A 13,896-nucleotide genomic window follows, 5' to 3' on the forward strand; every position below is an offset into this window, starting at 1 on the left:
ATTGGAGAAGGAATAGTCCCTGGTAATTGGCCATTTGATGTAGCCAGATCTTTCTACATTACATGGAAGATTAAAAACACTCACAGTTATTGATACTGTGATCAAATTACAAGTACAGCTAAACTTAACCTCCAAAACTGTAAAACTTCAAATTCCAGCTTTAAAATTGAACTATTCAAATACTTTAATGTGTGTGTGCAACACAAAAAGTGAAAGGTAATGTTGTGCAGCCAAACATAAACAAACAAACAAACATTAAATCCATAATTATCATAATTTAATCTGGGTTTTACCTCTCCCAGCATATGTGTGAATATACTTCTGAACACATGTGAAAGGTTTAAAAACAAGGCAGTATAACCCATTGATGCAGTCAAAGAGCAACATGTGCATTGGTGTGAAGGAATGATTGAGACTGACATGCCTTCAGGGCTTCATAAAGACAGAGGATAGAAACACCTTGCTTCAACCATTTCAATACTTGAATCTATTATAAAAAGCAAATCTCCTTGACATCTCCCTTTCTTTCTCATTTAAATATAAAGTCTCTGGTGAGCATCCTTGGGCCATCTGGCTAGTTGGTGTCGAAGACCTAAAGTGCAATTCCGTACTATGCATGTTTAAGTTAAAGTAAGGCCTATTACGTTCAATGGTACTTACTCCCAGATAATATACATAAGAATTTGCACACTTATTTTGGAGTAAGAAGCACTGTGAGTAAACATGTATAGGACTTGGCTGCTAGAGCAGCTACACAAAATATACATGAGAGGGGAGTGATTATTTCATGAGTAACCTGTGAAGGTGAGAGATTCATGAATTCCAGACCTGTGTGGACTTCTCCTTCCTTGCCTCAAGTGGAATTCATGGCTTCTTTCATATGTTACACAGAATGGCATAGGTGAGAGGCATGGGCCATCTGCCCCTTTCCATGTCCTCATTTGTTTGTAACATGCCAAGCTGCCAATGCTGCTAAATGAATCTTTAGTCTGACCCAGCATAGTGGATGTAAAGCAACTAAGATTTTTTTGTCTATCTAGTTTACATGGAATCCTATCTTGGCAAATAGTAACTCCAGCTAATTTGTTTAGCCTGTTCAAGGCCTTTCAGAAGACTTGCATTCAAAATGCCACATCAGGTCAGGCAGCTGATAATTGGATGCAATTAGGACTGCTACAAGCTAGAACAGTCTTTCACTCCCACCAAGTGATATTCAAGAAGGTCTGAAATGATTTTGCAACTCTCAGGCCATCTGTCCCAATCTATTCCTTCTTACCAAAGCATCACTGATCTCGGCATGTGAAAGGTCAATGGTTCAGCACCAAGAGGAAATGACATTCAGCAAGATTTGAACCGCTTGTTATTTATTCAGTGGTGAAACCTGCAGAGTCAAGACATAAGGTCAAGACAACTGAAAGGCCAAAACACAGTTCCAGCATTGGTCAATTTTCAGTCTAGGTATTATACTATACTACAATAGAGGAGGACTATAATATAAAGCTTGAGCCCCAGCCAAGCAAAATGTAGAGGGCCCTAAACACTCAAATAGACTTTAGAATAAGACTTTATTTTACTAGATTTTGTAATCTGATTCACTAGGTATTTACTTTCACTCCACATTAACACATGTTACAACAGAGAAAACATTATTATTATTATTATTATTATTATTATTTATTTATTTATATAGCACCATCAATGTACATGGTGCTGTACAGAGTAAAACAGTAAATAGCAAGACCCTGCCGCATAGTGGGGAAGTCTGGAGATTTATAGGGTGGGATCCAATGTTGTTGCTCCATGAAAAAGGAGAATTGTGACCACAGAAGTGACCACAGGGCTACTGTTTTGTTAGTTTTCTATTGTTCATTCTCATCTAAATCACCTCTCATTACCTGCCATTGACTATATACATTCATACATTCATATTTCTATTTCATTTGTCTGAAAAATAACGCAGCGATGGTGGGGTGTTTTTTTTACAGAACAAGTCAAAGAGAAAGTAGAAAAGCATCATGCAACACTGAAAGACAAAGGTACTGCTGTACAACTGAACATAAATAAACATCAAAGCCATAATTCAGTATTAGATTCATAATCACTAGCTTTGACTGATTTTTAAGAATGGTTCTTCTATACAGAGCCTGTGAAAGAAAAGGACCAGTGTGCATGGACCTACGTCTCTACACATGTATTAGCAGACCCTGTTTGGGCTAAACACCTGAACAGGGCTACTGTTTTGTTAGTTTTCTATTGTTCATTCTCATCTAAATCACCTCTTATTACCTGCTTTTGACTATATACATTCATGCATTCATATTTCTATTTCATTTGTCTGAAAAATAACACAGCAATGGTGGGATTTTTTTTTTTTTTTTTGGCAGAACAAGTAAAAGAGAAAGAAGCAAAGCATCACGCAACACCGAAAGACAAAGGTACTGCAGGTGCCACTAAACGTAAATAAACGAGAAAGCCATAATTCCGTATTAGATTCATAATCACTAGCTTTGACTGACTTTTAATAACAGTACTTCTATACAGAGCCTGTGAAAGAAAAGCTGCAGAAGACCCTAAGGAAAAGGGTAATGATATACATTTAAAAACTTCCACTTTTACCCCTTCTTGATCCTGCAAGGATAGTTATGAAACTTGGGCAAGGTCTACACTAGTACTTTTTATTAGTATTGAAGTGTACTGATAACCGTTGGGGCACATCACACATTCCTATACTGTTTTTCTAGTGTTATTTCCCACTTTTTATGCTATGTTATCCAAAATACCATAAAATAAGTCATTGTGTGTCCTACGAGGTATAAATGTGTAAGAGGGATATGGGTTACCATGATGGGATTGCATCGATATGACTCACGGTGTAGATCTGACCCTGGAAACACATATTGGGGGAGGAATAATCACTAGTAATTGGCTAGTTGATGTAGACAGATTATCTTTCTTCATTACATTAAATATTAAAAACACTCACAGTTATTGATATTTAATCAGATTACAAGTACAGTTAAGCTTGACCTCCAATACTGTCAAATTTCACATTCCTGCTTTAAAAATGTAACCCTTGGAACTATTCAAATATGTGTGTTTGTGTGTGTATAAAGCAATTGGCAAAACATGAATAAATGTATATTAGTTATTTTTCACCAAATGTTTCAGCTTCCTCCTTTGTTAATGACAGCTAGTACAAGATATGTCACTAAAGTAGCTGGGTTAACAGTTACAAAATCTTAGTGCTGTGGATGGAATTCCCAGCTTGCAAGTGGTGGTGTTATCCTCCAAGTTCAATGTGTCCAGGCTATAAATCCAACCGTTTTTCCTTGTTTCAAGGATTTATTTATTTATTACATTTTTATACCGCCGAATAGCTGAAGCACTTTGGGCGGTTCACAAAAATTAAAACTATGAAAAGCATCATGAAACAACCAACAGTCTAAAAACACAAATACAAAATACAATATAAAAAACGCAACAAGGATAAAACCACACACAGCAGAGATTATTATAGATTAATATAGATTGATATAAATTGCCAGATTAGATGGTTGTTCTATCGTTCTGCTGTTACACTCTATAACTATGGGTTGATTCTTAGAGTAAATCCCATAACTGCTTAACGTAAAGGAGTTTCTATCACTTTGCCAGCCACATCACTTTCTTGCAGACAATTTCAAAAACATCTTGGAGTGTGCATAAATGTTTAGTTTTCACCAAAGTTACATTTATCCAACTTCAGTGTTCATGCTGATTATTTTGTCATTGCAAAGGGTATTAGAAATAATTCTGTCTGAAGTACAATGTGGGCTGACATTCCTTAGGATATGCATAGAGCCTGAACTTCAAAATGTATAACACCTTAGGTAAATACTAGCATTATTATATTTTGTAGAACAAACTTACATACATACATACATACATACATACATACATTTGAATAAATCTAAAATAATGGAAGCAATCACTTACTATTATGAGGTAAAGCTATCCACTGTGGCTTCTTTTTGCTTCTTTTTGTTTTTAAGCTACTACACCATCTATAATGATCTCCAAACTATGAAAACTTACTAGTTTTTCTCTGCATTTGTTTTTCACTTATCAAGGAACCTGTGTTTCACCCAAGGATAGAACCATTTCAAAGTACTCGCAAGGAGCCAGGATGAAAACAGGACAGCTGGCCACGTCCCACGGTCTTGGGATCATCCCGAGACTACGGGAAAAGTTGGGATAGAAAGGTAGGGCGATATCCTGGGGAAAGGGAGGGATCATCCCACCCTGCTCCCGGGATCCCCTGTGCGTCATGTGGATGCACAGGGATGATCCCGGGGCAATCCCCGGGATATCGCCTCGTCTAGCCATGCCCTATGTCATGCATTAGGGGAAGTTGAACAAAATATTTCTGAGGCCTCTTAAAACTCACAAGTGGCTTTTATGAATCTACACCTGTGACCCACAATACCCTTCTTTTTTCTTCCTCTTCATGACAACTTCATCTGGATGCAGATGAGTGCAAATTCTTCTAAATCACTAATTAATATGTTTCCTAGATGTTGCAAAAGAAAAAGTGAAGTCTCCAGCTGCTGTCAAAGAAAAAGGTAAGAGTCACTTGTAAAACAGCACGTTCTTTTAAGGTCACACGTTCTTTCATTGAGGAGAATTGATAACAGCCCATTTGTTGTTTTGTTGTTGTTATTTTACTAGAACTGTTCTATGATATTTTTATTTTTAAAAAGCCGTTTGTTTATGAGGACAATGAAGGCACTTACAAATTCATTTATGCACCAAGAAAACAAGGAAATTCTAAGTTAAGGCACCAGACCATGTAAGTTAAGGCCACGTAAGTTAAAGCAGTAAGCAAGTCCTATAATTTTACATGCAATTAACAGATAAAAACTGTCCAAATAAGAACTTGTTGGTTTCAATTAATGCAATTTAATAATTTTGCAACCAATTTGCATAACATGTCAGGGTCAATAAGAACAATTATGACATTTGAAAACTATTGTACTGAAGAGTTTAGTCAAATAAAAGGATTAGTCTGGGCAGCTTCAGACATTCTTGGAGGAAACTGATTATCTGGACCTATTTCAATCTGGTCCCAGGCCAGGGCACAGCATTGAAACAGCCTTGGTTGCTCTGACTGACAACCTACTCTTGGTGAAAGACAGGGAGAGTGCTACCCTGTTGATCTTCCTGGATCCCTCAGCAGCTTTTGATACCATTGATCATAGTATCTTACTGGATTGGCTCTGCAAGATGGGAGTGGGGTGTGTGTACTGTGTTACAGTGGTTCCACTCCTACTTGCAGGGCTGATTCCAGAGAGTGGTATAGGGGGATTCCTGTTCCACCCCATGGCTATTAAGCTGTCTATGCCATCCCCCATGCAGTTTAACATCTATTTGAAGCCATTGGGTGAGGTCATTAGGGGTTTTGGGGTTGGGTGCCATCAGTATGCTGATGATACTCAGTTCTATTTTTCCTGGTCGTCGAAGTCAGCTGGGATGGTGAAGGTGCTAGACCAGTGCCTGCAGGCTGTAATGGGCTGGATGTGGGCTAATAAACTGAAACTGAATCCTGATAAAATGGAATCTCTGTGGATTGGTGGCTCCCAAGTCTGGGAATTTGGTAAGCAACCTGTTCTGGATGAGGTTGCACTCCCTATGAAGGATCAGGTGCGTAGCTTGGGAGTACTCCTAGATCTACCCTTGTCACTGGACACCCAGGTAGACTCTGTGGCCTAGAGTACTTCGGGCCAGCTTTGGCTGATCCACCAGCTATGGCCTTTCCTGGATAGGGACAACCTCACACAGTGGTACATGCACTGGTAACTTCCTGATTACACTACTGCAATGCACTCTATGTGGGACTGCCCTTGAAGGCGACTCAGAAGTTGCAGCTAGTGCAAAATGTGGCAGCTGGACTACTCACCAGAACATCCTATTAAGACAATATTAAAAGAATTAAAAGAATTGCATTGGCTGCCTATATGATTCTTGGCAGAATTCAAGGTGTTGCCAATGACATTTAAAGTCTTAATCAGCTTGGGACCTCAGTACTTGAGGGAGCGCCTTTTCTTATATATGCCTGCATGTGATTTCAGATCTGTTGGAGGAACCCTCCACTGTGTCCCACCAACGTGAGACATACATTATGGTGGGACATGGGAGAAGGCTTTCGTTATTGTGGCACCCCAGTTGTGGAATATGCTCCCCTTGGAGGCCTGACTGGTGCCAGCACTGCCTTCATTTTGGTGCCAAGTTAAAACATGTTTTTTATCAAAGACTAAATTATCCATGATTGCACATAATTTTAATTGTTTTTACTGGTGTGGTTTTTTTTAATCTAAGTAATAGAGTGGATGAGTAATATAACAGGACAAAGGGTAATTCCAAATGAAACTCTATTACTATTCCCATTGTTTACTGGAGAGAATGAGAGACTGCCATAAAGAATTCTTAATGTATTGCTTAGACCTGAATATAGAACATGGGCCTCCAATTAAGCAGCAGGAGTTTTGGAGTACCAGATTCTGCTGAGATATAGCAATTGACCAATTAATAATATATACAATATTCTAAATGTGTTATTTATAGTTTTATCAATAATGTATGTGTGTCACTGTATTTGTTAGTGTAAAAATATTAAAAATTAAAAGAAAAAGCCCTGAAAGGAGGATGGGGATTGTAAAAACCAGCCCTTTCCCATTCTGTTGATGTATACATTCCATTAGTGGAGGAACACTGATTGAATATCTCCTAACTAAAAACTATGCTGTGAATGAGGGGGAAGTTGAACAAAATATTTCTGAGGCCTCTTAAAACTCACAAATGGCTTTTATGAATCTACACCTGTGACCCACAATACCCTTCTTTTTTCTTCCTCTCCATGACAACTTCATCTGAATGCAGATGAGTGCAAATTCTTTTAAATCACTAATTAATATGTTTCCTAGATGTTGCAAAAGAAAAAGCAAAGTCTTCAGTTGCTGTCAAAGAAAAAGGTAAGAGTCACTTATAAAAAAGCATGTTCTTTTAAGGTCACATGTTCTTTCATTGGGGAGAGTTGATAACAGCCCTGTTGTTGTTATTTTACAAGAACTATTCTATTCTATTTTTATTTTTTTAAAAGCCATCTGCTAATGAGGGCAATTAAGGCACTTAAAAATTCATTTACGCACTCAGAAAACAAGGAAGTTGTAAGTTAAGGCACCTGGCCATGTAAGTTAAAACATTAAACAAATCCTATAATTTTACATGCAATGCTCACTTGCATACTGCTTGGCCCTCACACTCACATACAATGCTTCATCCACACTCTCCCTTAGACTGGTCCATCTCCTCCTGGTCCATCTCCTCTCCATGAGCTTGAAGAATACATAACAAGTTTACACCCAACACATCTGTGAAATATCCCTTAAATTATACCTCTCACACGGTAGCTTTTCCATGACAGAATTTCCTACTGACAGGGCAAACTGACTTGAATTTCAGATTTTATGAATTGCTAAAAACAAATTTGCCTTAACTGTGAAATTGCTCCCATGAGTCTATAATAGAAAGAGTTGTGGACATTGGTATTTAGTAGCCAACTGTACTATTACACACTTTATGCAAATCAATATCTAGCACAAGTCCACAGTTGTGCTGCAATAACTAAAACAATATATTATGGTAAGCTAGTGAAGCAGAGCTATGACACTTTGCCCCACTTGCCTTTAAACAGCTGTCAAATCCCTGGTCATATCCAGTGGTGGCTGTCGACCAAAGGAATGGAAACTGCTGGCAGATTGGATTTCCCCTTCCCCTTATAGCCTCCTGCACCTCCCCAGAGCACATTTGGGCCATATCGAGAGTTGCAGAGGGCAGGAAATCAAGGGGAAGTCCTGTTGTGTGAAAGAAAGTCCACTCATGTGATGTTGGATATTTATTTATTTATTGCATTTATATACCACCCCATAGCCAGAGCTCTCTGGGCGGTTTACAAAAGTTAAAAACAGTAAATATTAAAAACAAATATACAAACATAAAAAGCGTAAAAACAACAGTATCCTTATAAAAACAGCTATTCTGGGGTCCGTTAAAAACAAACAAACTCAGCTCATGTTGTTAAATGGTGTTAAATACCTGGGAGAAGAGAAAGGTCTTAACCTGGAGCCAAAAAGATAACAATGTTGGCGCCCGGCAAGCCTCATTGGGGAGATCATTCTACTATAATTGGGGGGCCACCACTGAAAAGGCCCTTTCCCTTGTCGCCATCCTCCGAGCTTCCCTTGGAGTAGGCACTCAGAGGAGGACTTTAGATGTAGAGCGCGGTGACGATATTGGACCAGTGAAGGCCTGCAAAACTAACAATCGACTCCATTTTTTTCTTTGTTGGAATGCTTTTGTTTTAATTTTGAATATGTACAATGTTCATAGTTTAAATTAGGGATGTGCTCCGCTCCGATTAGGAGCGTAGAAGCAGTAGCGGATTGGCCTGCTCCGCCTTACCCAGAGGCGGAGTAGGAGCGGACCGCGGACCCCCTAGAAGCAAGGCGAAGAGAAGCGGCCATTTTTCGGAGCTCCGAGTTCAGGCGGAGCGCTCCGGTCGCCATCTTGAAAACATTTCGCCATAGGATTGCATTGCGGCAAATAATCGCGCATAACTACGTTGTTTTTGAAGCTATCATTCTGAAAATTCTTGTGCACAGAGAGTCGTGGATGGGGGTCATTTTGAGACCACTCTCACCTCTCTGCATCGTACGGGTCACGGGCTATATTTTTGTGAAAATCGGGTCAACCGCGCGGCTCAAACTGCGTTTTCGGCTTTTCGCCCATAGGATTGCATTGAGGGAAAGAATCGGGGATAACTGGGGGGGGTTTAAGCTATCATTCTGAAAATTCTTGTGCACAGAGAGTCGTGGATGGGGGTCATTTTGAGACCACTCTCAACTTTCTGCATCGTACGGGTCGCGGGCTATATTTTTGTGAAAATCGGGTCAACCGCGCGGCTCAAACTGCGTTTTCGGCTTTTCGCCCATAGGATTGCATTGAGGGAAAGAATCGGGGATAACTGGGGGGGGGGTTTAAGCTATCATTCTGAAAATTCTTGTGCACAGAGAGTCGTGGATGGGGGTCATTTTGAGACCACTCTCAACTTTCTGCATCGTACGGGTCGCGGGCTATATTTTTGTGAAAATCGGGTCAACCGCGCGGCTCAAACTGCGTTTTCGGCTTTTCGCCCATAGGATTGCATTGAGGGAAAGAATCGGGGATAACTGGGGGGGGTTTAAGCTATCATTCTGAAAATTCTTGTGCACAGAGAGTCGTGGATGGGGGTCATTTTGAGACCACTCTCAACTTTCTGCATCGTACGGGTCGCGGGCTATATTTTTGTGAAAATCGGGTCAACCGCGCGGCTCAAACTGCGTTTTCGGCTTTTCGCCCATAGGATTGCATTGAGGGAAAGAATCGGGGATAACTGGGGGGGGGTTTAAGCTATCATTCTGAAAATTCTTGTGCACAGAGAGTCGTGGATGGGGGTCATTTTGAGACCACTCTCAACTTTCTGCATCGTACGGGTCGCGGGCTAGAAGTTTTTTAAAAATCGGCGGGAAAAATACCTTTTTCAAAGGGCTGAGGGGCAGAGTCAGCTCCCGGTCATGATGATCCCAAAGTTGGAGGAGGGCATAGGCAAAACAGGTAACTTGGGATTCTGGGAAACTTCTCTTTCTTCATCTGAACGGGCTTTTCCCCGTGTTTTTTAACACACCTCGCAGGGATGTTGTGTGTGGGGTGCCCGATTTTCAAAAATTCGCCAAAAATCAGGGGATGATGGGATTGCTTTGAAACTTGGCGTGCGTGTGTATATCCCCATGAGGTGTCATGGTGCCAAACATGAGGTTTCTAACTTGAACAGAAAAAAAGTTGTATAATTTTTTAGCTTTCAATGCAAGCCTATGGGGGGGGGGAAACGGAGCTCTGGATCCGGATCCGGAGCTCCGGGCGGAGCGGAGCGGAAGTGGGAGGAGCGGGGGCGGGGCGGAGCGGCCCGATCCGAAAAATGGCGGATCTGCAAGTGAAGCGGAGCGGGGGGTCCGTGCACACCCCTAGTTTAAATACAAATAAATGCAACAAGCAATTAAAAACAACCCACAGTACATACAGTTCCTTTTGTATCTAATCCCTTATAACACAAGGTTCTTTGATTAATATTTGTTATAATGTGCTCCCTTCTTTCCTGATAAGTATATATTTTCCAGCAAGAAGAATTCTGTAGACGTGGAAAACAGTAACTATATTTTGATCAGGGCTGGGGAACATGTGGCCTTCTAGATTTTCCTTGTGTGTCATGTCTTTATTAGATTGTAAGCCTGAGGGCAGGGACTGTCTTTTTTGCTAAGTGTAAGCCGCTCCGAGAGCCTTTTTTGGCTGAGGAGCGGGGTATAAGTATGATAAATAAATAAATAAATAAATAGATGTTGTCAGATTGCAGCTCCCATCAGCTCTAGTCAGCATAGCCAATGATGAGGGATACTAGGAGTTGCACTGCAACAACAGCTGGAGGGCCACAACTTGCCCAGCCCTGATAGATGCTCTCTGGGTGATTTATTTGTATTGAACTTGTTTAGACAAGAAACCGATTAAATGAGGCACTCCTTGCATGTTGATTAAACACTTCAGTATTTTGTGAGGAGAAGGCAATATTTTAACTTAAATGGGTAGATACTTTGGACACAGGTTTCCTATGCATTTGCAACAATGTTCTTTCCAACAGTACTTCTTAAACTAACCCCCTCCTAAATGAAACCACAAATCCTGTAATGATTTAAATACAGCTGTTAAAACGAAAGAAAAAATCACCTGGTTTGTTCATTGTGTGGTTGAAAGTAAATCAAATGTGGGATCACTTTTGGAAACAGGAGAATATGAAATATTCAAGTTGTGTCAGTGGTAGCTATCCTTGTCAAGTTAATTTGTTGTTTAAAACACATCTGAGGGCTATTTCATGTATTCTACACAGACAAACACAAGAAGAAAGAAATGGAAAGAACATTGCTGCAAAATGTACAGAAAAACTGTGTCTAAAGTATTTACCCATTTTATGTTGAAAGCCTTCCTGGGGACAGCCTGACCATAAGCCTAAGGTGGATTTTAATACTACCAATAATTATTATTTTTTTACTTTTCTCTTGAGGTGTGTGGGGAAGAGCTTTCTCGATATGTTATGACTGCTTCCCCCCTCCCTTCTGCTGCCTCAGAGAATGGAAATTGATTGGTAGAGGGAAATTATCTTTCTTAACTTTAGGAATGCGTCTTTTTTCTCAAGCTCTTTTTTTTAAAAAAAATGGAGACCTGTAAATTTGCTTGTAAGCCAAGGCACACTTAAATTGCATATTTGCAAGCTAAGAAAATTTGATTTTTCAGAAGCAGTGAAACCAAAGGAAGCAAAGACTCCCATTGCCCAGAAACTGAAAGGTAAATGTCATCTTATACTGTATGTTAGTCCAAACACTAGTTCCATGTATTTGTTTTTCTTCTCTGTCAATTTCAATTAGATCATTTCATTCCAGAATATGTGAATTTAGAGTAGATGATGGTAAGGAGGGAGTGCTATGTTATTACTAGAGATGCCAGCAATGTTTTCCCAAGCCAGTCTCAGAAAAGCATTTCAGGAGCTGGTTAAAACCCACCTCAAAGGAGAGACATGTTTTACAAGCTCACAAATTCTTCCCCAGTTTAGGCTGAAATCTGAATTGGAGAAGAATTGTTGGTTTCACCAACACCAGCTTTCCCAAGTCCTGGTACCCTCCATATGTGCTGGACTGCAACTCCCATAATTCCCAGTTAGGGAAGGCTGCCCTGTGCAGTGTCATGGAACTATGTCACTCCAAGCCTAAGGGCAAGTTCAGACATTGGGCATAGGAAGAGAAGGCCTTATGAATGAAAAGAATGGGTCAAGGCCTTAGGAATATCTCCACCTGTCCCATCACAAATCACGTCACATGTCAGCCAAAGAATTCATGCCTACGAACATATGCAAACCAAGGGCCCAATCCTATACATGTTTGGACAGGAAAAAAAGACCTTCAACTCCCAGCATTCTGACTTGGAATGCTGGGAGATTTGGGGGATTTATTTTGGTCTGGATATGCCTCAGTTTGCGCCTATCATGATTCTAAGCCCGCCTACTGGTATGAGTCAATAAAGATGTCTGCTGTGTAATCCACAAAGCTTTATTCAACAAACAAACTTCTCTTCTCACCTAAAGGGTGTGTGAATGCTAGGAGCTATGCTCTATGCTTAATTTGACTAACAAAGCTAGGCAGTTGCTTTTAACTCAAAGAGGACAGTTCCCACTCCGTCAGACACTTTTTATCAGAGAGGGTTTTTCTTGAGAAGCTACCTGAAAAGATTGTCTCCCACCTCCTCTCAACTCCGCTCTCTTGACTCTGTGGTGGACTCTGGGATCTGTCCCCTCCCCCTCAGAGAAAGGATGAGTTCCCAGAAGTGGGGGGATAGTCTCTTGGCCATCTGCATTCTCGCATATAAGCTGCTGGGAAGATTCACCCTTGACTCCAAAAGAGTTTTGGAGAATTTCCTGCCTCGCTTTCTGTGTTAGCTAGTAAATTTCTGGTCCTTCTTCTTCTTTGGATTCTGATTGACACCCACCCACCCCCATGGCTCCTTTCCCCACACTAAGGAGAATCTTAACAGCACTCTTGGTTTGTCCAGTAATCAGGATCCTTGGGGAATGGAGAATTTCACATATATTGAGCAAATCACTCAAAGTCACACATGAATTCATTTATACAGGGGGATGAGTGTGCACTTTTGAGGCCATCCCTGCTAAATGCTGGATTTTAATGCTGGATAGGGATGGTGAGAATCTTGTTTGGTTTTTTGTTTTGGTTTTTTAGAAGAACTTTTCAGAAGTTGAAAATTCCTTTATAAATGGAAGAAAAAGAACTTGAGAGTTTAAAAATCTTGAATGTGAGGGAAACCAAATCTGGCTTGGAGTGCTTAGCTCTTAAAAAGAGAACTCTAAGAACTGCTGTCTATTATCTTTGCAAAATCATGGAAGATGGGTGAGGTGCCGGATGACTGGAGGAGGGCTAACATAGTCCCTATCTTTAAAAAGGGCAAAAAGGAGGAACCCAGGAACTACAGACCAGTCAGTCTGACATCCATCCCTGGGAATTTTTTTGGAGCAGATTATAAAGAAGTCAACCTGTCAAATTATAGGAAGCCAGATTCCGGCTGGACATCAGGAAAAACTTCCTGACTGTTAGAGCAGTATGACAATGGAGCCAGTTACCTAGGGAGGTTGTGGGCTCTCCCACTCTAGAGGCATTCAAAGGCAACTGGACAACCATCTGTCAGGTATGCTTTAGGGGGGTTGGACTCGATGGCCTTTTAGGCCCCTTCCAACTCTCCTATTCTATGATGCTATGATAAAAGTCTGGGTTTGAATCCCTGCACATTCAATCAGGCAGGCAGGTACAACGTGTTCCTCTCCATGCTGGTGATAGCTATACCTATTGAATTTGGCCAGTGAAGATAGGTGAGAACTTCATTTTGGTTCATTTTGATGAGAATTTACCAAAGCTCACAAATTTCTTCATACCTTGGGCCAGAAAGAACTTGAGATTTTTTTAAAAAATATTTTTTTACAAAAAATCAAATGCAGGAGAAAGCAAAACTGACAGATCCATCTCTTCCTACTGCTGGCCAGAGATCTGAACTAGCCCTCAGTCATTTTTTTTTAATATGCCAGTATTTATATAATGCAAAAACAGTATTTTCCAGAGCAAACTGAACGTGAACTGTGATGTTGAAAGTGTGTGACAGGACATTGACATTTTGTCAGAAAAACATGACCTTTATGTGTAAATTGGCTGCAAGCGCCCA

The 13,896-nt window shown here is 40.4% G+C and overlaps 1 protein-coding gene across 1 annotated transcript in view; it reads left to right on the plus strand.

Annotated features, from left to right (window-relative positions):
- Positions 1 to 13,896, plus strand: part of TRDN (triadin) — a 239,051-nt gene that overhangs the window by 191,154 nt on the left and 34,001 nt on the right. Inside the window, exons 29-31 of the mRNA XM_063125451.1 lie at positions 4,554 to 4,601; positions 6,960 to 7,007; positions 11,413 to 11,463. Coding sequence (XP_062981521.1) covers positions 4,554 to 4,601; positions 6,960 to 7,007; positions 11,413 to 11,463 — 147 coding nt within the window. The remainder of the gene's footprint in view (positions 1 to 4,553; positions 4,602 to 6,959; positions 7,008 to 11,412; positions 11,464 to 13,896) is intronic.

Source organism: Elgaria multicarinata, chromosome 4 (genome assembly GCF_023053635.1).
Source record: "Elgaria multicarinata webbii isolate HBS135686 ecotype San Diego chromosome 4, rElgMul1.1.pri, whole genome shotgun sequence".
NCBI lineage: Eukaryota > Metazoa > Chordata > Lepidosauria > Squamata > Anguidae > Elgaria > Elgaria multicarinata.